Raw genomic sequence first — 25680 nt, 5'->3', positions numbered from 1 at the left:
AAGGCTACAAAAAGGCAAAAGAAAAACCCAAAAAGCAAAAAAGAAAAAAAGAAATCTCCTCCCCTAGACCCCTACACCCGGTCCACCGTGCACCGGCCAGGCAAACCCAGTCAGCCAAACCCTCACCCGTACCCCCCACGCGGCGGCGCCCGCGTCCGCCCTATATATACCCCTCCACGAACGGCCCTGATACCCCGACCCCTTCAATCGCGCCCGCCTCAGCCGCCTTCTCTTCTCCAGCGTCCGATCTCCCCCTCTCGCCTCTCCGCCTCACCTCCGCTCCGCTTCCCACCCCCGCTTCCTCTCTCTCTCCTCTCCCCCTCTCTCTCTCTCTCTCTCCTCCTCGCTTCACCACCTCGCGCCCAACCCCCCTCTCTCTCCTCTCCACGTCGCGCCCTCTCCGCGCGCGCCCGCGCTTCTATATAAGGTACGCCTACGCCTCTCTCTCCTTCGCTCGAATCCCATTTCTAGGGTTTTGGGATGCGGGGACTGATGGATCTAGGGTTTGGGTTTGGGTGGTGGTGGTGCAGGAGGGGGGAGGTGGGATGGCGGATGGGCCGGGGAGCCCGGGGGGAGGAGGGGGGAGCCACGAGAGCGGGAGCCCGAGGGGGGGAGGGGGAGGAGGGGGAGGTGGGGGTGGGGGTGGGGGGGTGAGGGAGCAGGACAGGTTCCTCCCCATCGCCAACATCAGCCGCATCATGAAGAAGGCCATCCCGGCCAACGGGAAGATCGCCAAGGACGCCAAGGAGACCGTGCAGGAGTGCGTCTCCGAGTTCATCTCCTTCATCACCAGCGAGTGAGTCGTCGCCCTCGTCCTCCCCCCTCTTGTGCTCTGCTCTGCTCTGCTCTGTCTTCTTTTGAGTTTTGAGCTTTGAGCTCGTTGTTTGACTTGTCGTTGGCGGCGATGAGATGTGACTGGGTTTTTGTTGTGGTGGGGCAACATTACAGGGCGAGCGATAAATGCCAGAGGGAGAAGCGCAAGACCATCAACGGCGACGACTTGCTGTGGGCGATGGCCACGCTGGGCTTCGAGGACTACATCGAGCCCCTCAAGGTCTACCTGCAGAAGTACAGAGAGGTGCGTACTGATGTGGATGTTTGGAATTGGGGTGATTCTCTGTTGATTTAAAAAGGTTTAGTTATTGCTTTGCGAGTTAGGTAGGGACATCGCTAGTTTGCTTTTTCGAGGTGTGTCTGAATTACTAATAACTTGCTTGGTAACCTTAATATTATTAGGGAGTATACTCTAGTAATTTGTTCAACTTGAGGACGGATGGATAACTTGTAATGTTTGTGGTATGAGCTAATTTCTTTAGCTCATGTTGCTTTGGAAGAAAGATTCTTGTCAGCAAATCTTGCTTTATGATTCCAATTTTATACCGTGAAAGGAATGGTTGGAATATGGTGTTAGTACATTAATTAATTAATTGAAAGCTGTTGCTTGGACCTGAAAACACAGCAGTGATCATTTGCAGTAACCTACTAACCTTGTACCAAGTCCAAATTTTTATGAATCGTTGAGCTACTAAAATGCTATTTAATTCATTTACCATGTTTACCGTCAATCTTAAATTTTATAAGATCCAATGCAAATACAGTAAAATGTTTTGAATCAACCAGAGATCCTATAAAAAGATCACCTTTACACTGAAAGTTTACTTACCTGAAGATAAAACTTCCTACTTACACGACATATCATAGTGTAGCTTTAAAAAAAGACCAAATTCTCTACAACATTTTTTTTAGTGTAGCCTGGAGTTAAAACATTAATACTTTGTGTATGCCTGTCATTTTCGTTTGTTAAGTCTCCTTTATCAATCTAATATGGCTTCTCTTGTTTGTTTTTGTTTGGTGAATGGCTGTGCTGGTTGCAGATGGAGGTACGTGGTATTTAACTATTTTGTTATCATGTTCCATAGGCTACTGATTTTTTTGCTTGATGATGAGTGCCTCCTACAAATCCATGCTTTTCTTTGTGTTCATATTTCATAGACACTAAGAGGCATTCATATTTCATAGACACTAAGATGCAAATGTTCAAGATATATAAAGTTCATAAATAAAATCAGCCTTGAAAATGAATTATTGATCTATACAATCCTGTCTGCATCATGAGCTTAGCTCACCTGTGCAGCTAGCTATGTCCAAATTTTGAAGGCATATAGAATTCTCTTCATGGGATCCAATAATTCCATCAGTTTTAGATCGTATATATACCTTGTTCTTGTCAATTGGATGTACTATGATGCTTCGTATAGTCTTGAGTGAAACAAATTTTTTATCAAGTTTCCCTGTATCAATTCTATATGGGCCAAAAAATTGCATGCTACATGCCTTTGAAAATCAATAGGTAAAAAGACAAGATGAATCATGATTCTGCACCATACAGCAAGCAGAGCACTCTTTTACTATGGTTAAGACCAAGAATTCTATTATGATTCATGATTGTACTATCATGCCTACACAAAATCTGAGATGTGTTGAGTATTGCTCAGCTCTTTTATCATCATTAAAACATAGGGTGATAGTAAATTAACTGCAAAGGCTGGTGATGGCTCTGTGAAAAAGGATGTACTTGGTTCTCATGGAGGAAGCAGTTCAAGTGCCCAAGGGGTTAGTGTCTGCTTGTTTGTTTTCTTGTTCCTGTCCAACAGGATGTGAACTTACACTATTTTTATTCTTTATAGATGGGCCAACAAGCAGCATACAATCAAGGAATGGGTTATATGCAACCTCAGGTGATTTATCTTCAATTGTTTGGAATTACTGGCAGTATGCATATACACATGGTTGATCGTTGTCAAAGTATTTTGCTGAATATACCGTCATGTCTTGGGAGCATACAAGACAATATTGTGGTTTAGACTTCGGGGAGTTCCATTAGCTAGTTGATTCACAGTTGTGTTTGATTTTTTTCCTCTTTGTTTTAGGATATTTTTACTGGCCATGTAGTACGTTTAGTTTAGATTTATCAGCTTTATTATGCCTATATTTGTTCTAATAATAACATGAACGTGAGATTCTCTGGTAAATATCTAGTAGTGCCATCCTGCTACCATTCTACTGCCACTGGTCATTTTAAAGAGACACATGAGAAGATAACTTTTAATCTCCTTATTGTGCCGTCCTTTTGTTTCTTCAGTGTTAGGAGACTTCTACTGTTTGGAAGTTCCTGGAGTAGTAAACATGATTGGCCTCTCCATCCTCTACTTCCCCTGTACCAAAAAAAATCAATTCCTTGCAATGAATCTAGACAAATGTTTGTCCAGATTCAAAGCAAGTTGTTTTTTTTGGTACAGAGAGTATGTTGTTGGACTGTCCCTTTTAGGTTGATTCATTGTCTAGTTACTGAGATCAAAGAATTACTGGATATTTTGTGTATGAACAGTAAATGAATGATAAATCCATAAATCTAGGTGCATTTCCTTCAGCAGAATGCATCCAGCCAGAGCTTGTTTCCCTTCCTTTTTTTGTTTTGGTTAGATCTGGGCAAAATCCATTAAAAAAACTGAAACATGCACAAAGTTACTGTTTGAGTGTAAGAGTTCACTTTTCAATATTTCTGGCATAAGATATTGCCACTTGCATAATCTCATCTGATCTCGATACGTTTGCTGATGTTTTTTTCTTTCTTTTGCCTTGCCCAGTACCATAATGGGGATGTCTCAAACTGAAGATAGGACCTTTTCATGCAACTGTTGCTAGGTATACCTAATCCGTCGAAGAACCATATGCTATTTCGAATTTTTGATATCTTGTACGGGAATGGTTCATGTGCCGACACATTTGCTAATAGCGCAGGTGGATTTTATTTGGTGCTGCAGTCGTTAGCTAATATATATACCTACACCTCATGGTGAGCAGTGAAGGAAGTAACTTGCTACCACCTCTAGGTCCCATGTTTGTCAACCAGGAACTGATGCTGCTTGGAAGCGTCGAGCCAAGGCTGCTTCTCAGATGTAAATTACTCCCCGTGAGGATAGTTTCGGTTCGTGGTCTAGCTCTGTTGTTGTATGTATATTCAGGATAATTTAACAATTGGTCTTTGGCTGTCATTCGGTTCCATATAATCTGTATTGGGAGGCATAAATATTCATGTTGTATTTCGTCCTGAACTAGCGTGTTGTACTATTGAGAAATAGATGCTCTCTGTAATGGTAGCAATTTTACTCTGATTCCCATTCTCTCCCTCCCATGTGTGGTCGCTCTTGAAGTCCAAACAAGAGTGCGATGCTGTTGGCGTATCACATTTACCGTGAAATGTGAACGATGTTGGCTTTATCTATTGGAGTACTTGTTTTTTGGGGGGACGTGCTCAGTTTATGTTACCTACGCCAAGTTGCTAACTGAAGGTTGCTTTATCAAAACTTGGCTGCTTCATTTCCAATTAAAAAAAGAAATAAAAAGGAGCTAATTTCATCCAATTTAGCCGTGATAAGATCGGATCAAGCTTTTGTGAGCATGCTTCATTTCCAATTAAAAAAAGAAATAAAAAAGAGCTAATTTCATCCAATCTAGCCGTGATAAGATCGGATCAAGCTTTTGTGAGCATGCTTCATTTCCAATTAAAAAAAGAAATAAAAAAGAGCTAATTTCATCCAATCTAGCCGTGATCAAGCTTTTGTGAGCACCTTGATGTTCGCCAATTGGGTGGGCGCTATTTTGCGTTAGAAAAATTTGCCTGGACTTATATATGCTATTGCAGCGCAGGGGATAAAATACCAAACAGGGCTGAAAAATCTGGATGCCTGTTAGGATTCAGCCCAACTCGATAGAAGTTACAGAAAAATAACGTTTACTGACTATCTGAACCATCAAAGTACAACTGGTTGCAATTTAGACAAACATAATTACCTAAGACAAGGAAAAGCGGAAATGGACATTATTACCACTCATCAACCTTTCTAGCACAGATAAACAAGTAATCAAGCAGCTAGGGAAAAAAAATGTACATTTCATGATGAGATTAGATAAGTTGCAACCAGAAATGTAGAATCAGCCTGAAAAATATGAGCTACTATGATGGAATAAAGGAGAAATAACCTACAGAACACAGCCAGTTTACAAAATGGAAGATTGGTACAAGAATCATGAGTCCCCGGTAGATTGGCCCAAAGGCCTTAAAATGTAGTAGGAAAGAACATGGCTTAATTCGGATGCTAATCCAGTAGCTGGTCCACTGGCTGTCGCACCACCGTTTCTGAAGAAACTCTTCTATTCGTGACACACTGCTGCTGCTCCCAAGACAACTACATGTAAGGTTTATATAGAAGGCAGCAAATACGCCGTAGTTACTAGAAACTAATATCGCTATGTTGCTAGAGTTGATTCCACACGACATCCAGATTGGATGAATCAGTTGAGCCGACTGCCGCAATATCATCCAAAACCTACAAGAATCCAGCTTATGCTACCCGTTCTGCTCGGTTGAACTTGCTTGTCCAGCCAAAGCCTCAGCAGTAGCAGCAGCATGCTCTACAGTTTCCTCAGCAGCTGCGATATTCGTACCACCTTCTTCAACCATGGAATCCTGTACAGTTTTCTCGGTTGTCATGGTTTTGTCATCTACAACCATGGGATCCTGTACAGTTTCCTCCGTTGTCACGGTTTTCTCATCTTCAACCATGGGCTCCTGTACGGTTTCCTCGGTTGTCATGGTTTTCTCATCTTCAACCATGGGATCCTGTGCAGTTTCCTCGGTTATCATGGTTTTCTCATCTCGTGCTTCAGCCGTAGCAATCTCTTCAATTGTCCCAGCTTCCACAGCTGGCTCTTCAACGGTGGCTTCCTCTACAGGATCATTGGCTTCGGTTTTCATATCTGGCTCTTCAATAGTCACATCCTCTACTGGATCATTGGTTGTGGTGTTCTTATCTGTCTCTTCAGGGATGACTTCCTCTACAGGATCATTGGCTGCGGTTTTCTTATCTGGCTCTTCAACAGTCACATCCTCTACATGATCATTGGCTGCAGTTTTCTTATCTGGCTCTTCAAGGGTAGCATCCTCTACATGATCATTGGCTGCGGTTTTCTTATCTGGCTCTTCGACTGTGGCATCCTCTGCAGGATCATTGGCTGCGGTTTTCTTATCTGGCTCTTCAACGGTGGCATCCTCTACAGGATCATTGGCTGCGGTTTTCTTATCTGGCTCTTCAACGGTGGCATCCTCTACAGGATCATTGGCTGCGGTTTTCTTATCTGGCTCTTCAACGGTGGCATCCTCTACAGGATCATTGGCTGTTTTAGTTTTCTCATCTGGTGCCTCAACTGTGGTATCCTCTACAGTTTTCTCGGTTGATTCTTCAGCATATACTTCAGCTGTAGTTTCACCTTTTGTTGTCTCATCTACTGCTTTGTCCCCCACAGATTCCTCTGCTGTTGTAGTTTCCTCAACGTGTACTTCAGGTGTAGTTTCACCTTTAGCTGTCTCCTCAGCTAGTGTGTTTTCCTCTACAGCTTTATCAATTGCTGTAGCTACCTCAACATGTACTTCAGCTACAGTTTCACCTTCTGTAATCTCCTCAGCTATGGTATTATCCTCTACAATTTTCTCAATGGCTGTACATTCCTCGAGTACTTCAGCAGTAGCTTCACCTTCCGTTGTCTCCTCAGGTACCACTTTATCCTCTACAGTTCTTTCAGTTGTTGAAGTTTCTTCAATGTGTACTTCAGCTGTAGCTTCACCTTCTGTTGTCTCCTCAGCTAGTTCTTTATCCTCTACAATTTTCTCAGTTGAAGTAGTCTCCGCAACCTGTACTTCAGCTGTAGTTTCACCTTCTGTCGTCTCCTCAGCTAGTTCTTTATCCTCTACAATTTTCTCAGTTGTAGTAGTCTCCTCAACCTGTACTTCAGCTGTAATTTCACCTTCTGTCGTCTTGTCAGCTAGTGCTTCAGCAGTAGCTTCCTTTTCTGTTTTCTCATCTAGTGCTCCAGGTGCAGTTATACTATCACCTGTCTCCCTAGCCAGTACTTCAGCAGTACCTTTATCTTCTACTTTCTCATCTGTTTTGTCAACTTGGTCAGCTTCTGCAGCATCTAGTGGAACTTTGGACTCACTTGGACCTGCAAAAAAGAAAATGCCATGTGGTATATTAAACATGCAAATATTTTCTAAAATGTTAACCAACTTTTACACTAGCTTACAAAAAGTAATAGAAGGATTGTTTACCTGGAATCTCCAGACCATGGTACTCAGAGTGTGCCTCTGTATTATTGGTTTGTGAGCTGAGAAAAAATGGCATATTCACAAGACGGTAACTGCGGAGCGAAGGACCAAATGTACTAAACTTGCCAGCAAAACTGAAAGCCCTTTCAGCATCAGCACGTTTCTTGAAGACTACTTTAACAGTATTCGAGCTGGCATGAACTTCAATCTCAGATTCTTTCAGTGGACCATAGCGACCAAACATCTTAACCAGATCAGTTTCAGAAGGAAGAGCACTTGACCTACCAAAGCTCAAAACAAGTGCAGTGGGCTTGACCTCATCAACCATCTTTTCATCAACATGGATAATTGATCTCTCTATCACTTGTATCTGTTTCTTAGGACTCAATAGTCCATGCTGTAGATTTTGTTGTGCATGGAAATATGTTTCCCGCAATGATCTCCTTCTGCGCCTTGGCCTTGTGCTAGTACTCGCTCTTCTGAGATCATGAATTGGGTGATTATGCAAACTCAAGCCAGACCAGTAGGAATCCTGCATGTGATCAGTTGTCTCCACCTCAGGAGAAGGCATAACCTTCCGCTTTCTCCCCTTTTTTGCAGTAGTTTTCTCAACGATATTTGCTTCAGTAGTAGTAGAAACAACATAGTTCCTATAATCACTGAAGTAATTAATTACCATTGCAGAGAAACTATATCCGTGCGTTGGCTCCACAGCCACTGAGCACAGCTGTGATAACAATTCCTTGGGGTCTGCACTGTGGTGCCTATGCATCCGTCTCCTTTTTGCACGCTTCTCCACACTAAGCTCATTGATAGCATCATCACTAGAGACATCAAAATCTCCATTTTCTGTTTCAGCGATGTTCTTATGAGGCACCTGTTCATTCTGGGACTTGACAATAGATGAAGATCCTGTCAGCTGGCTTGCAGCTCGCCGAATACATTCCCCGATCTTGAAAGAACTACCAAAAGATGGAGCTGCCGCCTTGGTCTCAGGATCTTCAAACGAGTCAAGGCTTCTTTTCTTCTTGCTCTGTAAACCGTCAAATTCATCAAACTCCATATCCATCTGCCTTTCCGCAGGATGATCATAGGCATTATCAGTAGAAAGATTGGATGTTGACTTTTTCTCTGTCAGCTCTAGACCATCCTGAGGTTTCTGCTTACGAGGTCGCCCCCTGCCTCTTTTGGGCTTATCATTAGCAGGAGGCTCTTCATTAGTGACAACTTCATCAACCACATCATCCTTGATGGAAGAAGGGTCCACACCATTCTCAACCCATGCACTGCCTGTTTGGAATGATGCAAGTTCAGGGCATCCCTTAGATCGATAAAAAGATGTAAGTTGAGAGCAAGCTATCACTAATTCCAGCAAGTCACCACCTTGGCCAGGGAACAGAGCCAAAGACTTAACATAATTAAGAAGATTTTCTGGGCTGCAACATGACAAAATCTCAGACCGGTTAACTGCAGAGCAAGTAACTCCATCCTTGAGCCCAGCATTCTCGACCATATAGGACATCCCATTGTCAGATAGCTCTTCCGGTAAACAAGAACAGCTCATCCCTGACAATATCCGCCTTGAGAGTTCTTCAAGGGCATAGTTAACTGAACTAACAAAGGCATCTGAACTGCTCTGTTTCTCCATTTGTGAATAATTTGATACAAAAGGCTTCAATTGGGATTCATCGCACCATGCAAAAGTATTGTCACCGAAATATGCTATCAAATGGCTGCCCTTCTTCTGGTGCTTCAATGCCAACTCAGACGCATCTGAAGGGTCAAAAATCTCACCAGGCCACCAAGGATGGCTTTTTACTTTACCCCAGACAAGGTCAGAAACTCGAAATTCTCCTTTATCAAGAGGAGGAAGGCTGTATCTAGCGCATAATTCAAAATTCGACACACTAGAAGGCAGGGGCATTTCAGACTCATCATCCTGCTGCTCAAGTGTGGGAGCTCCATCATCTTCTTGGATCTCGGAGCTCCCCTCCACATTATTCTGCATTTCGTCGTCACAGTGCGCCACCGCCACGCCATTATCTTTTCCTCTATCAACATGGTTTTCTTCGAGATCATTGGATTCTGAAATGTAGTAACCATTATTCAGCGACGCGAAAGGAGTAAGAGACAGTACATCAAACTGTCATCGGTCCGCTTACCGGCCTCGGCATGCTCAGGAGTAGCAGAATCATGTGCTTCCGCCGCCACTTCAGAAGCAATGGCAACATCTCCTCCTGCCGGAACGGGCTCCGTCGCAGCCTCACCCTGCAAAACCCTAGCCTCCGCTTCCAACCCCTCCTCGCCACCATCTCCCCCATCTACCCCTCCCTCGGCGGCGTCAACGGGCTCATCCACAACCATACCAGCCGACTCCGTCCCATACAACGGATCACCCGCCGCATCCCCCGCCACCACCGCAGCCTCCGCCTCGGCATCACCCGCAACCTCCACCTCCACCTCCTCCTCCACGGCCTCCGTCATCGTCACATCAGCGTCCCCCGCAGCGGCGGGGGCCGAGCTGCCACCACCACCACCACCCAATCTCCCCTCCGCATCCCCCGCCGCCGGTGCAGCAGCAGCATCAGCATCCACCAGCCTCGCCTCGCCGAGGCCCCCGTCTCCCCCCGGATCCGGGGCCTCGACAGCCACGTGGGTCGAGCTCATCGCAACAACGCCGCCGCCGTTCTCCCCCCACCCCCACCGGCGAAGGAATCTGCAGGGATCGAGGCGGGAGAAGGTCAGCGGCGCGGAATTTCCCCCCCTCGATCTGAAACCCTAGGCCGCAGATCAGCGCGGGATGGCGAGCTCGAGGGGGCGGGGGGGTTTACCTGCGTAGGAGGGCGAGGCGCGCGCGCGGTGAGCTAGGAAGGTGTCGAGGTCCTCGAGGAGGAGGAGGAGGAGGACTTCGGGGCGATGGATGAGAGAGAGAGAGAGAGAGAGAGATGGGGGGGAATTGGATGCGGGAGTGAACAGGGGGGAGGGGAGGAGGAGGGTGGAGGTGTGTGCGAGTGCAGTGCAGCCTGCAGGAAGTGCAGTCGTGAGCGTCTCTATCGCGTTTGCGTTTGGGGGGTGCACAGCAACCTGCACGGTGAGGTGAGACCGTGGAGAGAGGCAATGGAAGGAAAGATGCCAAGATGGGATGGAACCAGTTGATCCAGAAGGAAAACAAAGTAGTACTACTCCTATATCATAATTTATGATATAGTGTATTTGATGAGTGTTGTATGATTTTTTGTTTATGACAATTACACAATTAATTGTTTTCTCAAGGGCTGCGAGTTTCGATCCCTCAAAAAAGTGATATTTCTACTACATGAATGTTTGTATTAAAATCATATCCATAAGATAGTGATTTCCTATATTTAATAGACTAATGCTCCGAGTATACAATTTTACTGGTAAGGTACGGTATAAAATATATTGTTTTAACTATTGATAGTTATGGTATAAAATTATGAGTTAGAGGTAGTGTCGTACACACCGTGCAATTATAAATGATTTATCTTTTTTATTGGCGAGTTTTATGAGAAGCGTTTTTAGCCAGTTAAATAAATAGTTTGTAAAATTTTAAGTTGTTTAGTATATATAATTACAACTTTGTTTGTTTGACTATATTGGAAAGAGAGCTTTTGTTAACTCGGTATGCCTATTGTAGCACTTGAGATTAATAAGATAACGGTAACAAGATTCATTCAGTTTAACACTTTGCTAAGAAAACCCTGTATGAAAGTATAAAAGAGGCATAAAAACTATGGTTTGTGCATCTCAGCTTTACATGTTTGTTTGATTTTTTTTGTTTTTTTAATCTATTTATAAGTTTTACTCATCTCTCTCCTCATGATCTTAACATTGGAGCCAACCAAAAAAAAAAACATTCTTAAACCCTAAGCCTGCACGAGGTCCTTTTATGCAAACATTATTTTTTATAGATTTTTTTATTTTTCAATGTGATTCTTCACAGAGAAAGGTTATTAGAAAATGTATTGAAAGTAAAAAAAAAGTTTGTATTATCAAAGTTGTAAAAAAAATCTGGAGAAAGTTATAAAAAATTGTATTGAAAGTAATCAAAAACTTTGTAGTGGGAGTTATTTTTTGATGAGTAAATTTCGTAAAACCACTGTTCTTTTGATCAATCTATCACCAAACTATAGATTTTATGACAAATTTATCACAAAACTACATATTTAAGGTTAAATATCACAAAAACTACAAATCTCATATTGAAGTTATCACAAAATTACACATTCTATGGTTTAAATTCCTTACACCGCCGTTATGTTAGAGCTATAAACATTGTAGTTTTATGATAAATTAACTACTTAATCTTTATTTTTATGACACCATCTTAAAATATGTAGTTTCGTGAGAAATTTTGCGCTAAACCTATAGTTTTACAATAATTTGTCGAAGTACCTAAAGTTTTGTGAAATTTCAATTTCGATTAAAAAGTTCAAAAAATTATATTGAAAGTTATAAAAAAATTCTGGTTAAAGTGGTGAAAAATAGTTCCACAGAATTCGTTTCTCTATCCTCAGAAAAAGGGAAAGTTTGTTTCTCTCTTTCACCCGCGTCGTGGCTGTTAGCACGCTACTTCAGCGTCAAAGGCAATGTGCATACGAGTCAGAAATGGTCTTATGATCATACGGAATTGCGTAGCGTAGATAGCCAACGAAGCCCAAGATCGCTTATGTTTTGCTTGATTTCTAGCAGTTGTCTTCCTTTACATCGTCGATCAATCTCTCATTTTCTCCATCTCGATCAAGATCACGCGCCATGAATTCTTGATTCTTCACAGAACATTTGCGTTTATAGTTGTATAAAAGACATTGATGAATGACCAAAAAAAAGAGGATAAAATGAGCTAACATCGAGAATCAATATCACAAATGACATTAGGAAAAAAAATGGATAAGAGAAATTTGTGATCTCTCTCCAATAGAATAGAAATTTACGATAAATGAGCTCAACCAACACTTCACTCATCTGCAAGGCTGCAAATCAGTTAGTAGCACACAGATTCCAGGGCTGAAGGGATGAGAGGGTTCAAAATGGAACCGTCCTAAGTTCATATACCTCATGCCACAGACCCACAGTGGTGCAAACACAATTAGCTTCCGGCATCAACGAGGAATTAGACAGTGCATTCTCTTATCATAGACGACAAGTAACACAAGTTACATCTCAGTAGCTTGCCCAAAAGCTCCCAAAGCTGATCATGAATAGTGTAAACAACCAAGGGTTCCCCTACTTGATTTAATCTTAATATGGTCAGAAGGATATCTAATTGCCATAAACGGACAGTGGTTTACCTTAAGTTTGTACAGAAAAAGCATGACTATATACATGCTCTAGTTACTGAAGACTAACATTTTAATACTAGTGTCGGATTCCCGTTTTCTATACAAAATGCATCACCCGGATGAGACAACACTTTCATCTAGCAGACAAACCTGAATATAAACAAGTTTTAATGGAAGAAAAGCTAACTGATTTTCTCATCTGATTCTTCAGCCGTGCCCTCACCTACAATTTTGTTAGCTCGCCCTGCTGGATCGACCATATCAAACGCTGATGCTTTCTCTACAGATTTTGAGCTTTATCAACTTTGCTGATGATGCCAACATGCACAATATCCACTCCAGACTCCCTACAAGCTACAAGAAACACATATCATAAGGTACCGTAAGACTTATATTTTTGCTCATTGAATTGTGAATGCAACTAACAGATGCTTACCAGGAACCTCCGTGCCAGGATCTTCAGGGCTTAACTTGGATAGGGAAAATGGCAAATTTACAAGCCGAAAACTACAAAGCGAAGGTCCAAAATAGCTATACTTGCCAACAACACTGAAAGCGTTTGCAGCATCAAAACGTCTCTTGAAGGCAACTTTAACAGTATTCGTGTTCTGGTGAACTTCAGTCTCATTTTCTTTCAGAGGTCCATAGCGACTGAACAACCTAATAAGATCCAATTTTGAGGGAAGAGCAGCTGATCTGCCAAAACTCAAAACAAGTGCGGAGGGCATGATCTCATCAATTCTCTGTTCATCGGCATGGATAATTTATCTTTCTATCAGTTGTATCTGTTTCTTAGGACCAAGCAATCCAAGTTGCAGAGGTGGTACATGGGAAGAGAGATCTGATGAAGGTGCACATGTTTCTTTCGATGATCTCTGCTTACGTCTTGGCCTCATTTTGGCACTTGCTTCCCCGAGGGTATCAGTTGGATCATTGTTTAAACAGAATCCAGACCAGGAGTCGTCCTGCCCATGATCAGTTGTATGTACCTCAGGAGAAGGCACATATTTTCTCCTCTTTTCACTTCTCTTCCCTTTAACTTTCCCAATGATGTTCAAGCCCATGCAATCAACAAAAGTGCACTCATTGTTCAAACTGGATATGGGATTTTCCTCTGTCAACTCTAAATCATTCTGAGGTTTTTTAACACAAGTTTTTATCCTACGTCTTTTGGGCTTACCTTCACTAGGTTTCTGTTCATAGGTGACAGCTTCTGGCAACAAGACATTCTTGGTGGAAGAAGAGTCCATGCCATCATCAACCAACTCACTGCCACTTCCAAATGATGCAAGTTCATGGCATCCCTTAGATTGAAAGAAAGATGTAAGTTGAGAGCATGCTATCACTAAATCCAGCAGCTCACCTCCTTGACCAGGGAACAGAGCCAATGACCTGAGATAACTTAGAAAATTTTCTGCATTGAAACATTCCAAGATCTCTGACCGTGTAACTTTAGAGCAAGTAACTCCATCCCTGAGCCCAGAATTCTCAACCATGTAAGACATGCAATTGTCAGAGAGATCTTCTGGAAGACAAAAGCAACACATCCCTGACAATATCCGCCTTGAGATTTCTTCAAGAGCAAGGTTAACTGAACTAATGAAGGCATCAGAATTGCTCTGATTCGCCATTTGAGAATAGTTTGACATGAAAGGCTTCAACTGGGATTCATCACACCATGCAAAAGTATTGCTACCGAAATATGCTACCAAATGACTGCCCTTCTTCTTCTGGTGTTTCAGTGCCAACTCAGATGCATCTGAAGTATCAAATATCTCACCAGGCCACCAAGGATGACCTTTCAATTTACTCCACACAAGACCAGATGCTCGAAAACCATATCCGTCAAGAGGAGGGAGGCGGTATTTGGCACGCTGATCATCCCCTGTGAGCCCTGCAATTATACTATTCAGTGACGCCATGCGAGGTGATGATAACAACATGTCAGAATCAACCGGCAGAGCATCCCAATTGATCAGAGCAGTGACCAAATTGGAGCAAAGCTTTACCTGTTTCAGAGTATTGCAGTGTGACAGGATCAGACATTTCCTCTGAAGTCTCTATAGCAGCATCTCCTACCGGCATAAGCGTCCACCCTGCCTCACCACGAAAGCCACCGAGTTCCACTCCCAACATCCTCTCCTCTGCACCACCTCCATCCAGCAGCTCCTGCATGTTGTCAGTACACTCACCCCCGTATCCTTCACCCACTGCCGCCGATCCCGTCGCGTACAGCAAATCGCTCACCACTCCGACTCCGACGCCACCTCCTGCAGCGGCATCCTCATCCATGGCCACCACAACCTTCCCCCCATCCACCTTCACCACACGGGCCGCCACGGCCACCTCCCCCGCCCCTCCCACCACCATCACCTCCTCCCCATCCGTCAAGTACTCCCCCAACGCAACGCCGACCAGCCTCGGATCCCCCTCCAGCTCCATCGCGCCGCGATCCACGGCCACCGGCGCCGACCTCAATCGCAGCGTCGCGTCACCTGCAAAACACCAATACGGGGGGCAAAATTTAGCACCAAAAAAACACCGGAATACCTCCCAATCTGAGCCGCCGCTAGCGATGGAGTGAGAAGAGAACCCTAGTCGCGAGCCCTGAGGGAGCGCGAGCTCATCACCATCCGCCGCGCGCGACGAGCTGGAGGTAGACGAAGGCGCTAGGGTTTTCGCGGCCTCGGTCTCCGTGTGCGCGCGGGCGTGGTGAACTGGTAATCGGCGAGGGCGAGGCGAGCTCTGGTCGTGGTCGGAGAGGCAGACGAGAGCAAATGGACCGAGAGGCCGGGCCGGTTGGGCCCATGGGCCACGGGCCCATACGGTGGCACGGGGAACTGACATGTGGGGCCACGGATGTCGGAGAGGATCTAGTACTAGACTTCTCGAGCCGGAGTTAAAAAAAAAACGTGCGCGCGCGTTTATCGCGGCGAGGGGGTGGTGTGGACATACTGGAATGTAGGGACAGGCGCCATTCGGAGGTGGCTGTCATGTGGGGCCCACGGCTTGGCGGATAAGTCGCCGTCGTCGAGGTTGATCGCCGGAATAACTGCGTGTCCATCCCGGCGGCGCCAACGGTGAGAAAAATTCACCTTCTTTTACAACCCCTGAACTCGTGTTGCCAGCGTTAATTTAGCCCCGAGAAGAGGAGAGATGGGGAAAAAGGGGAAGTGGTTCGACGCCGTGCAGAGAGCCCTGAGCACGTCGGAGAATGACAGCCACGAGAACGAAAAGAAGGTAACGAAATGTCACAGAGAAAAAAAAAAGTTAAATCGCACTACTTCTCACCATCAAATCTTCTTCGATCGCCGATGCGCAATTCTGCATGAACTTGACTGATCATCGGCGGATGTTTTCGAACGTGAGAAGGGCAAGAGGTCGACCCTGAAGAAGATACTGCAATTCAGCAAGTCGAGCGCGTCCACGTCGTCGCCGCCGGTGACCTCTCCGTCGGCTCGGCAGCAACCTCACCATCATCATCCTCCTCCTCCACAAGCTGCGCCGCCTGATCGGCAGCGGGATGACGGGATCAAGGAGGCGAAATCCTCGGACGCCGCCGCCGCCGCCGCACAGAAGACGGCCACGGCCACGGCGGTGACCCGCCCCACGACCACCGCGCCAAGAGCTCCGGCGCGTTCCGCCGAGGAGCTCGCCGCCGTCAAGATTCAGAAAGCATGCAGGGTCTACCTGGTAATTGACCCTCTCTTCTGCTGTTCGTTTCATCATTTTTTTTTGCCGATCTCAAATGGTTTCATGGCTCGTGATGGTTTGATTTGGGAACATTTTAACACTCGATGGCAGGGAAGGAGATCGCAACGGGCGAGGGGATTGGATCGGTTGATGCTGCTGCTGGAGGGGCTCGCCGTGAAGCGCCAGACCTACGAAGCCTTGTACTGCATGCAAACGATGACGAGGGTCCAGACCCAGATACACTCCAGGCGGGTGAAGACGGAGGAGGACAAGAAGGCCCTGAAAAGCCAGGTCCACGTTAAACAGAGCCTTGACAGAATAAAGGTGCAATAATGCATTGATGATCACTTGCTCCTGTCACTCATCGCATCGTTTCATGCTGTTGTCATTTGCATCTTCAGACCTTATAACGAGGAAAGTCATTTCGTCACAAGATATCCGCTCAATTCGTACATGTCACTTAAATAGTTATCAAAAAGACTTTAAAAATGACAAGATAAATTAATATGAAATATATTACTCCACAAACATGAGTTAAAACTTAACTTCTACAAATATAGATACGAATGTAAGATAATTATTTTCAGTTTAATTTGTTCTTTTTATTGTAACTTGTAAAAATCGAATTTGGTTGTGCATGTTTGTAAAGTGACATTTCATATTAATCTATATTATTATTTTTAAAAAATATTTTAATACTAACTATTTAGATGATATGTAAATAACGAGGGGATATCTCTTCGAGGGATGAAAAATCCGTATCCTTAAAACTCATACTTTTGCCGTTGTAACAAATCAGTAAAGAAAACTGGCAATGCTAATGTCTTGGCAGATTGGTGAAAGCTGGGACCATGGACATCAGTCCAAGGAGCAGATTGAGACCGTGCTGACGATGAAGCAAGAAGCCGCTTTAAGGCGGCAAAGGGCGTTGGCATACGCATTTTCTCATCAGGTGACATGGTTATATCCGTGCTACGGAGTACATCCGATCGCCTGTTTCTTGCTCGTTTTTTCTTTTTTCTGAACTTTGTATGGTTTCTGCGAGCAGTGGAGTAACAGGAAACCTTCATCTGCGCGAGCCTCGCCGCCTCCAATGTTCATGGACACCGGCAACCCCAACTGGGGATGGAGCTGGGCGGAGCGATGGATGGCGGCGGCGAGGCCGTGGGAGAGCCAGACCACGCCGGCGAACAGCGGCCGTGCAGCCGCGGCGGTGAAAGGCGGCGGCAGCGGGAGGCGGGTGCCCATGTCGGTGCAGATACCCACGTCGACGCCGGCGTTGGCCAGGTTCACCCGCCCGCCGAGCTGCCCGTCGCCGTCGACACCCACGCCGCGGTCGCCGTGGAGGACGTCGGCGGTGCCGCCGTCGAGCCCGGGCGCCAGCCCGTTCCGGAGGTCGGCGACGGCGACGACCGGCCTGCGCCGCACGACGAGCCTGCAGCCGGAGCGGCCGCGGAGCTGCGAGCGGCGCGCGGCGGGGAGCGTCAGCCCGGTCCACGGCGAGAAGGGCGGCGTCGTCCTCCTCTCGCTGCGGCGCACGACGAGCCTGCGGTCCGGGGAGCTGCCGAGGAGGCTGAGCCTCGGAGGAGGAGGCGGCGGCCCGGCGAGAGACGACGCGGCGCCGCTGACGCCGAGCTACATGCAGACGACCAAGTCCGTGAAGGCCAAGGCGGCTCGGCCGGCGGCGATCGAGGTCCCCGTCACCGCCGAGAGGACGGCGCCCGATCACCATCAGGTGACCTCACCGTCGGTGATCAACAGGCGCCTTTCCCTGGGCTCCGCGGACAGGCTGAGCAGCGTCCCGTCGCCGAGCAAGGCGAAGGCCGAGAGGTCGACGCCGCGACGCTCGCGGCCTCCGAGCCCAAGGTTTTGATTAGCCAGCAGCCGAACGTGAATCCGGTTGCTGCGATGTTGAGAAGCGGCTGGTTGGTAGCCTGAAGGGTTGTGGCGCCGAACACAAATCTTCTCCTCAGTACTCAAGTGTACATGTTTTCTCTTGGATTCTTGTGTGATTTCTGTTGTTTTCGTACTGAGGAGAAGATTGTGTCGTGTTACTACGTGTATGCTTAGCGTGTGACTGTTTGGGGCTTTGAGTTTCATTTATGTACAGATCGAGCATGTAACTATATGTCATCAATCTGTGTGTGGTGGTATATATGAATGTATCAATTTCCACATTTGTGTTCTATATATTCTTGCTGATTCTTTTGAAAAGAATATGGTGATCTAGCGTTTGACGATGCGTGACCAGGATGTGTTTAGTTCACGCCAAAATTGGAAGTTTGGTTGAAATTGAAACGATGTGACAGAAAAGTTGAAAGTTTATGTGTGTAAGAAAGTTTTGATGTGATGGAAAAGTTGGAAGTTTAAAAAAAAAGTTTGGAACTAAACTCCGCCCAATTACACATCGCCTGACCTCGACTCATTTTGTGTTGTTTGTGTCCTGGTGCCTGTGGAAAGAGAGAAACGCTTACCCTATCGGCCTATCCCCAGTTGGTCGATGGAATCTTGTAGGAGACGCACCTCTGGTGAGTCTGATCAGAGCCCGGCGCTGGAGCTCTGTTGCGAGTATCTACCACCCCGTAGTTGCCTTCTCCCCTCCCTATCTTTTGTATCTTCCTGGCGTATGTCTCACTTAGTTTTCTGTCGTTGTAACCTTCCCACTCCCTAGTTCCTGCTGCTAGCATGGTGCGATCTTGTAAATGAATTTTCATAGCTTCTATAATATATTGACGCGTAAAGCTTTTGTGTTTTAAGAAAATTAGCCATCCATCCTCTCCTTTGTTAAGGAATTTTCAATGAAACCTGATTTTATGGTTGATGTTGAATAAAATCTTGGTGACACATAACTAAAAGTTTACTAAATTCACTTGGAATACATTAATTTCTACGTATATCGATATTATAATAGCGTGTATGGTGACAATGCTAGATACTATCGACCTCACATTTCCCCGCCGACGTACTGGTAGATTAATGGCCCGTTGCCTACCAAGTTGTGCCCAAGACCTCAAGGCATGGGTTTGATTTCTAGGTGATTCTTGTCACTCCGTGCTTGTGAAAAGAGAAGAACACCCCACGTCTTGGGTGGTGCTCTTGCTCCGGTCCAGGCCGTTGTGGACGAAGACTGTCGCAAGGCTACCCTTTCGACTGAAGCTGGTGCTCAGCTCATGAGGTCTTTTGCGAGTGGATCCACCCCTATGATATTTTTCTCTTATTCTTGCTTTGTTTTGTTGCATCTTCTCGCGGTAGTATCTAACATTAACCATAAAACTTACTCCCTCCGTTTCACAATGTAAGTCATTTTAACATTTTCCACATTCATATTGATGTTAATGAATCTATACGTATATATCTATCTAGATTCATTAACATCAATATGAATGTGGGAAATGCTAGAATGACTTACATTGTGAAACGGAGGAAGTAGTATACAAAATCAAACCATAGGTTCTGGTTGTTGTGGATGAAGCATGCCACGAAGCTACCCTTCGAACGAAAGTTGGTGCTCAACTACTAGGAGGTCGGAAGTTGGAAGTTGGAACACGTACTTCATGGTGTTCAATCTCACCTGGGAGATAAACCTAGTGGAAGAAATCAAGGACACCATCACCTAGAGATGAACAAATACCGGCAAACACACAGCAAAATCAGCTTATTTGGCTCAATTTGCCGGCAGAGAAGACTTAAGGGCTGCCACCTTCATATGGAAGACATGGGTGCCATCCAAATGCAAAAACTTTGCATGGCTACTCCTACAAAACAAAATATGGACAGCCGATCGCTTGCAACTTCAGCAGTGGCCAAACAACAATTTCTGTCAATTCTGTTACAGGAATTTGAAGACGGCGCAACACTTATTTAAAGACTGTCCATTCACGCGGGAGATTTGGGACAAAGCGACGGCAAGAATGGTCCACGATCAATCTTTCCCGGTTCATAACCCGGAAGAAAGGCTAATCGATTGGTGAGAATCAAGAACAACACAGCAGCAAAGCAAGTTTCACACGAAAGGGATGCAATCGCTACACATGCTCTTCTGCTGGGAAATCTGGTGCGAGAGAAATAGGTGAGTCTTCAAAGACACAGAGCTCCAAATCCCTCAGCTAGTGGCAAAAATCCTGGAAAAAAATCATGTATGGTCAGTATGTGGTGCAAAAATCCTCACGAGAATAGCACCTTAGTTTACTCCCTTAAGCTGTATTTTTTTCCCTTTGTGCTGACCTCCCCTTGTTCTTCTCCTGTCACCGTTGGTGACCCCTATACAGTGCTTACTTTTCTGAATATAAAACCAGCTCGGTTGGCTTAGGTTTCATAAAAAAATGGGGGAGGGGAGGGAAGCATTGATAGAAGCGCGTGAGTCGCAGGTCCCGTTTGGTAGGGCTCCAAACTCCAACTCTTAACTCTAAACTCCAACTCCAGTTAGAGCTGGCTCCTATAGGAGCTGAAGTAGAATAGAAAGTGTTTGGCTAGATTGGTTAGCTCCACTCCACCAAGTCCTTTGTTGGCATTTTGTCGAACAGCTGGCAGGCGTCGCTGTCGCCGCCCGCCCTGCCGCCGGCGGTTTGCTTGTCGGCGCCGCTGCCGCCACCGCACGTGCGTCGTCGACCCCGCGCCACCGCTCGCGTGCCTGCTGCCGCCGCTGTCCGTGGCCCTCGCCGCCGCGCCATCCGCCCGCCGCTGCCGACCGCTTGTGTCTACCGAGGAAGACAGAGGAGGAGAGAGAACTGGAGGAGATAGGGTTGGAAGGGGTAGTTCAGTGGCATTTTGGTGTAAATACACTAAAAATTAAAAGGTAGTGGGTCTTTTGGGGTGGAGTGGAGCGGTGGAGCAGCAAAAACCCAGCTCCACCCCTTAGCACAATTTTGTGGAGAAGCTCCACCAACTCCGCTCCAAAAAATGAAGGATCTGGACTGTTTGACACAGTTTGGGCTCTAGATAAATTGGAGTTGGGAGTTGAAGCTGTACCAAATGGGGCCGCAGATTGGAGATTTGCAGGCAGGACCAAAAATTGCCAATGAAGTTTGTGGAAGGAATAAGTTCATCTGAGGTCCCTTAACTTGTCAACGAATCCGATTTTCATCCTTCAACCGAAAACTAGATACAATGGGTCCCCCAACTATCAAAACCAGTGCAGATGAGGTCCCTCGGCGGTTTGGATGGCGGTTTTGGCTGACGTGGCGCTTACGTGGCTAATTTGACTCGGTCTTCATCTGACGTAGCATTAACGTGGCGCTTACGTGGCAATTCGATCCGAAAAATAATAAATCTCATGGGACCCACATGTCAGTTTCACCAAAAGAATGAATTAAAAAATGGTGGGTAGCATTCTCACCCCTCCTCTCTCCCCATCTCTCCCCTCTCCTCTCTCCAGCGCCACGGGGTCACGGGGAGGTCCGGCGGCGGCGGCCGACGACGCGGGGGAAGGGCGGGGCGTCAGTGGCGGGAGTGTTGGGGGACTCGCCGTAGCCCACCACGGTGACGCCGTGGTTGACGTCGGCGGACGGCGGTGCACGGCCCCGTGTAGACACCGCTGCCGTAGAGCTGGAACATGAAGTTGCCGGCGTCGACGATGACGAACACCGGCTGCGCCGCCACAGCCCTCGCCAGGTCGGGCTCGCTGCTGGTGTCACGTTCCGGTAGCCCGCGATGCTGACCGCGCTCTGGTTCAGCTTCGCCGCCTGGCACGCGCCGTTCACGGTGTGGTACGGCTAGCTCGCCTCCGTGGTGACTGGTGAGGCCGTGGTTGCCGACGATGAACTCGAACAGCTCATGTACCCGCCGCCGCACCCCACGGCCTCGTCGTCGCAGTCTACGAGCTCCTGCTCCGACAGCGACACCAGCTCGCCGTTCTTGTTGATCCCCTCTATCGCCGCCACGGCAGAGAACGCCCAGCAAGAACCTGCATCCACACAACACCCAGATTTCCATCGATTAATCTCCAACATTTTTACAGGTTTGAATCTTTATTTACTATGCTATTGCTCACACACCACAATCTTCTTGGTACTTCACTTCCACCACTGCTCCTTTCTTCCTCCGATCTATGCTCTTCGGCAGAATATCATCACTGCTCTCTCCAGGCATTGCTCTGAGGAATTGCGGCATGAGGTCTGAACCCCAGCATCTTGGCTCTGAACTCCTTGTTCGTCAGGTCGGCGAACGTACTTCTTGTCAGCCAGCTTATAGCCATTGCACATGGAGTTGAACTTCTTAACAAGCTCAACGTTGCTCCTGTACACCTCAAACCTCCTCTGCTTCTCGTCGGCAGTCGTGCAGCTCCCGGCACCGCGCTCGCACGAGCTCTAGCTCGTCGGAGACGGGCGGCGCCGCGGCCCCGATCTCCTCCACGAGCCCCCGCGCAGGGTCCGCGCCGACGTCGTGAGCGAAGACCCAGCGCTCCCGCCGCCGATGCCCTGCCCACTGCCCTTCTCCCGCGTCGCTGGCCGCCGCCGCCGGACCTCCCCGTGGCCCCGTGGCGCCTGGAGGGAGGAGAGTGGAGAGACGGTGAGAGAGGAGGAAGAAGAGGAGGGGTGACAATGATATGTGGGGCCATGTGGGCCCCACCATTTTTTAATTCATTCTTTTGGTGAAACTGACATGTGGGTCGATTTATTATTTTTCGGATCAAATTGCCATGTAAACGCCACGTCAATACTACGTCAGATTAAGACCGAGTCAAATTAGCCACATAAGCGCCACGTCAGCCAAAACCGCCATCCAAACCGCCGAGGGACCTCATCTACACTGGTTTTGATAGTTGAGGGACCCGTTGTATCTGGTTTTTCGGTTGAAGGACGAAAATCAAATTCGTTGACAAGTTAAGGGACCTTAAATGAACTTATTCCTTTGTGGAAAGCCCAGTACGACAGTGAGGCCGAACAGAACGCCCTGGGCCCGGCCCATACGTCCTTGCTAAAACCCTCCCCATCTCGCCGTTATAAACGCCGCAGACCTCCCCACGAAATCCCTAGCCCGCAACGCCGCCGCTGCCGCCGCCTCATCCTGCCGTTCCCATCCGCGGAACAGCTCGTGCTGCATCTCGCCATATCCACACACTCACTTTCGTCACTCGCTTGCTTACTGCTTTGCATCCATCTCGCTCATCATCATCAGAAGGGAAATCTGCATCTTCTTCTCAGAATATTTTTTGTTCTTACTTATGGAACAATCTCTCCTTTTCTTTTTGTTGTGTGTGCTTGTTTGGTCGCCTCTTCTTTCGGCTGCAAGAGAACGAATCCACTCTTGACGGCCTTGTTCTGGGGGCGTAGAGTGATTTTGCCATGGGGGGCTCGAGTTGTGGGTGATCCCGGCTGCCGTCTTTCGCGGCGGCCTCGGGTTCTCCTCCTCTCCCCGTGGCTTACACGACTACGATTTGTGCCGGTTTCTGCTTCCGTTTATGTTTTTTCGGTTATCTTCACAAGTTTACCGATTGTTAAAGATCTGAATATCTGATGCATTTGTGCCCGTAAAGATCGTGAGGTCGACGTGCAAAGATAGCTTGATATAAAACGAGAACTGGATCTTAAGAAAATAATTAAGTTTTGAGAAAAAAAAAGTCTGGAAACTGGATGGATGCAGCCGTGCTATGCACGCACTAAGCAGTATGCATTGGAATGATTGAATGGACGATTGCAACGAATCAAGCAGTCTGCATTTGATGAATGATTGAATGGACGAACGATATCAATGAATTAATATTGGTGATTGCCTGATTGGCTGTCACTGGAACAGTGGAATAACAAAGTACTCTGTCAGTAAGAGCATTCTTAACCCAATGACTAGAATGATATCCATAGTATTAAATAAGTTGCCATCTAAGATAGAAAATGATATGGCAAGTGAATAAATGAGGAAAAAGAAGAAAACTATGTCTTGCATGAGACATGTTTTCTACATAACATCCAAGACATCATGTGAGATAAGTAGCATTAAATTTAAGTATGGAATAGTGACAGTGGTGTTTGCATTGGAAAAGTAGTGTCTAGTGGAGTTTATGGAAACTATGTCTAGTATTTTGGGTTAGAAATGGCCTAAGAGCAAGTCTAATAATACAGCATGTTGTTAGCTATAAAAATATTCACATCACCAACAAAAATAATTAATAAGAGTAGTATACATACAATAGTTAACTATTAGATCACCTACAATATTCACATCACCAACAAAAATAATTAATAAGAGTAGTATAAATACAATAGTTAACTACTAGATCACCTACACATAAATTTTTATGCATGCATTCTTTATTTTTTAATCCAGTCATTCTCTTTCTTCTTCACTTCAAATTATTCCGTCCACTAGTTCTTCTCGGGAAGGGACAAGGTTCATTCGACTTACTGTTCTTACCACGGGGTACGGTAATAGAAAAATCGCGGTAACCTCCTTAAATTTAAATGAATTTAAAAAATAATTTAAATTTTTAATAAATTTTACACGGTTTTTCATGGTTACCGCACCGGCAATTTGGAAAACCATGGAAGGGAGCTGACCATCGAGAGCCCCATGAAAAATGTGTTGGAGCATGTGTGCAGCCGGCGATTATTTAGTCACCCACTCACACCTTTTCTCTCCCAATTTCTTTGCCAACTAAGCACATTAGCATGCATGCACTATCGCCAACTAAAGTGACTTATTGTACCTACTCTAAGGCTGTGTTCGGCAGCACCTCTTCCTAAACCATCTCCCTTGTTTTTCACGCGTACGTTTTTCATACTGCTAAATGATGTGTTTTTTTTAAAAAGTTTCTATACGAAAGTTGCTTAAAAAATTAAATTAATCTATTTTTGAAAAAAAATAGTAAATACTTAATTAATCACCCGCTAATCGCTGCTTCGGTTTTTGTGCGGGCTCTTAGTGTTGGGAACCAGGCGTTCCGAACACACCGGTGTGTTCCTAGAATCCATTAAAAGCACATGAAGAAAAATTGATCAAAATAGGAATGGTGGTGTGTAAGTAAGAACTGTTAAAAGATGTCCTTAGATTAAATTTTTTAACTCCACACCCCATTATTTCAGTTATTCTTATAAAAAAATTTAAATTTTAGAACTTAATTTTAAATTTGATTTTTCTCATCCTAGTTTTCTTTACTGTATTTGCTTTTAACAACCTTTTAACTTGTTAAGTACAGGTATATAAAAGTTTTACTCTAATAATTTTTTATTGTTAAGTAAACGTATATAAAAGCTCCACGTAGGCAACAATTTTGCATCCCGCCCTCTCTGCGTCATAGTTGATGGTAAATTCAGTACTACCCCGCCCGAATCCCCTTAAAAAACACCCAAATCACTCTGATTCTTTCCCAATACAATAGTTTCGAGAGAGAATGGTAAGGGAGTAGGTAACACCGACGATCATCGGTGTTGCGGGGTTATTCAGGCGCCATTTTGGGCCGCGCGAGTGGTGGCATTCGATAGGAGGTGTGTGGTGCGGCTCCACTGTTGACACGACAGCCGCGATGGACCTCAACTTTGGGGGAGAAGATGAATCGACGCTTGTGTATCTAAGTACCACTATTCT

The 25680-nt window shown here is 45.9% G+C and overlaps 4 protein-coding genes and 1 pseudogene across 7 annotated transcripts; 2 read left to right on the top strand and 3 right to left on the bottom strand.

The window, feature by feature from the left end:
* Positions 1-191: 191 nt before the first annotated feature.
* On the top strand, positions 192-4180 carry LOC9268669 (nuclear transcription factor Y subunit B-3-like). Of its 3 annotated transcripts, none has more exons than NM_001404884.1 (8): positions 192-427; positions 531-796; positions 949-1078; positions 1875-1880; positions 2521-2613; positions 2688-2738; positions 3648-3705; positions 3797-4180. In NM_001404884.1, exons 2-7 carry the CDS (start codon positions 546-548, stop codon positions 3672-3674), a joined length of 558 nt encoding a protein of 185 aa, NP_001391813.1. In that variant the 5' UTR covers positions 192-427; positions 531-545; the 3' UTR covers positions 3675-3705; positions 3797-4180. The 3 variants fall into 3 exon arrangements, with proteins under 3 accessions (NP_001391813.1, NP_001391812.1, XP_015639305.1); NM_001404883.1 differs by having other exon boundaries at positions 3802-4175; XM_015783819.3 differs by having other exon boundaries at positions 197-427; positions 3825-4175.
* Positions 4181-4934: 754 nt separating this feature from the next.
* LOC4339033 (PWWP domain-containing protein 3) lies at positions 4935-10139 on the bottom strand. The gene is made up of 4 exons (XM_015783815.3): positions 9997-10139; positions 9328-9881; positions 7169-9250; positions 4935-7062 (listed from the first exon to the last, which is right to left on the bottom strand). Exons 2-4 carry the CDS (start codon positions 9830-9832, stop codon positions 5411-5413), a joined length of 4239 nt encoding a protein of 1412 aa, XP_015639301.1. The 5' UTR covers positions 9833-9881; positions 9997-10139; the 3' UTR covers positions 4935-5410.
* Positions 10140-12388: 2249 nt separating this feature from the next.
* Positions 12389-15215, bottom strand: LOC9268510 (PWWP domain-containing protein 2). Of its 2 annotated transcripts, none has more exons than XM_066310831.1 (4): positions 15062-15215; positions 14478-14963; positions 12905-14362; positions 12389-12822 (listed from the first exon to the last, which is right to left on the bottom strand). In XM_066310831.1, exons 2-3 carry the CDS (start codon positions 14908-14910, stop codon positions 13233-13235), a joined length of 1563 nt encoding a protein of 520 aa, XP_066166928.1. In that variant the 5' UTR covers positions 14911-14963; positions 15062-15215; the 3' UTR covers positions 12389-12822; positions 12905-13232. The 2 variants fall into 2 exon arrangements, with proteins under 2 accessions (XP_066166928.1, XP_066166929.1); XM_066310832.1 differs by having other exon boundaries at positions 12389-12815.
* Positions 15216-15437: 222 nt separating this feature from the next.
* LOC9266884 (protein IQ-DOMAIN 2) lies at positions 15438-18338 on the top strand. The gene is made up of 5 exons (XM_015785306.3): positions 15438-15708; positions 15841-16161; positions 16273-16485; positions 16994-17113; positions 17210-18338. Exons 1-5 carry the CDS (start codon positions 15625-15627, stop codon positions 18032-18034), a joined length of 1563 nt encoding a protein of 520 aa, XP_015640792.1. The 5' UTR covers positions 15438-15624; the 3' UTR covers positions 18035-18338.
* Positions 18339-21545: 3207 nt separating this feature from the next.
* On the bottom strand, positions 21546-23202 carry LOC107280971 (vignain-like; annotated as a pseudogene).
* Positions 23203-25680: the final 2478 nt, after the last annotated feature.

The sequence above is a fragment of the Oryza sativa genome, chromosome 5, assembly GCF_034140825.1.
Source record: "Oryza sativa Japonica Group chromosome 5, ASM3414082v1".
Taxonomy (NCBI): domain Eukaryota; kingdom Viridiplantae; phylum Streptophyta; class Magnoliopsida; order Poales; family Poaceae; genus Oryza; species Oryza sativa.
Note: the sequence above shows the minus strand (reverse complement) of the source record. Positions and strands in the feature narration are given on the sequence as shown.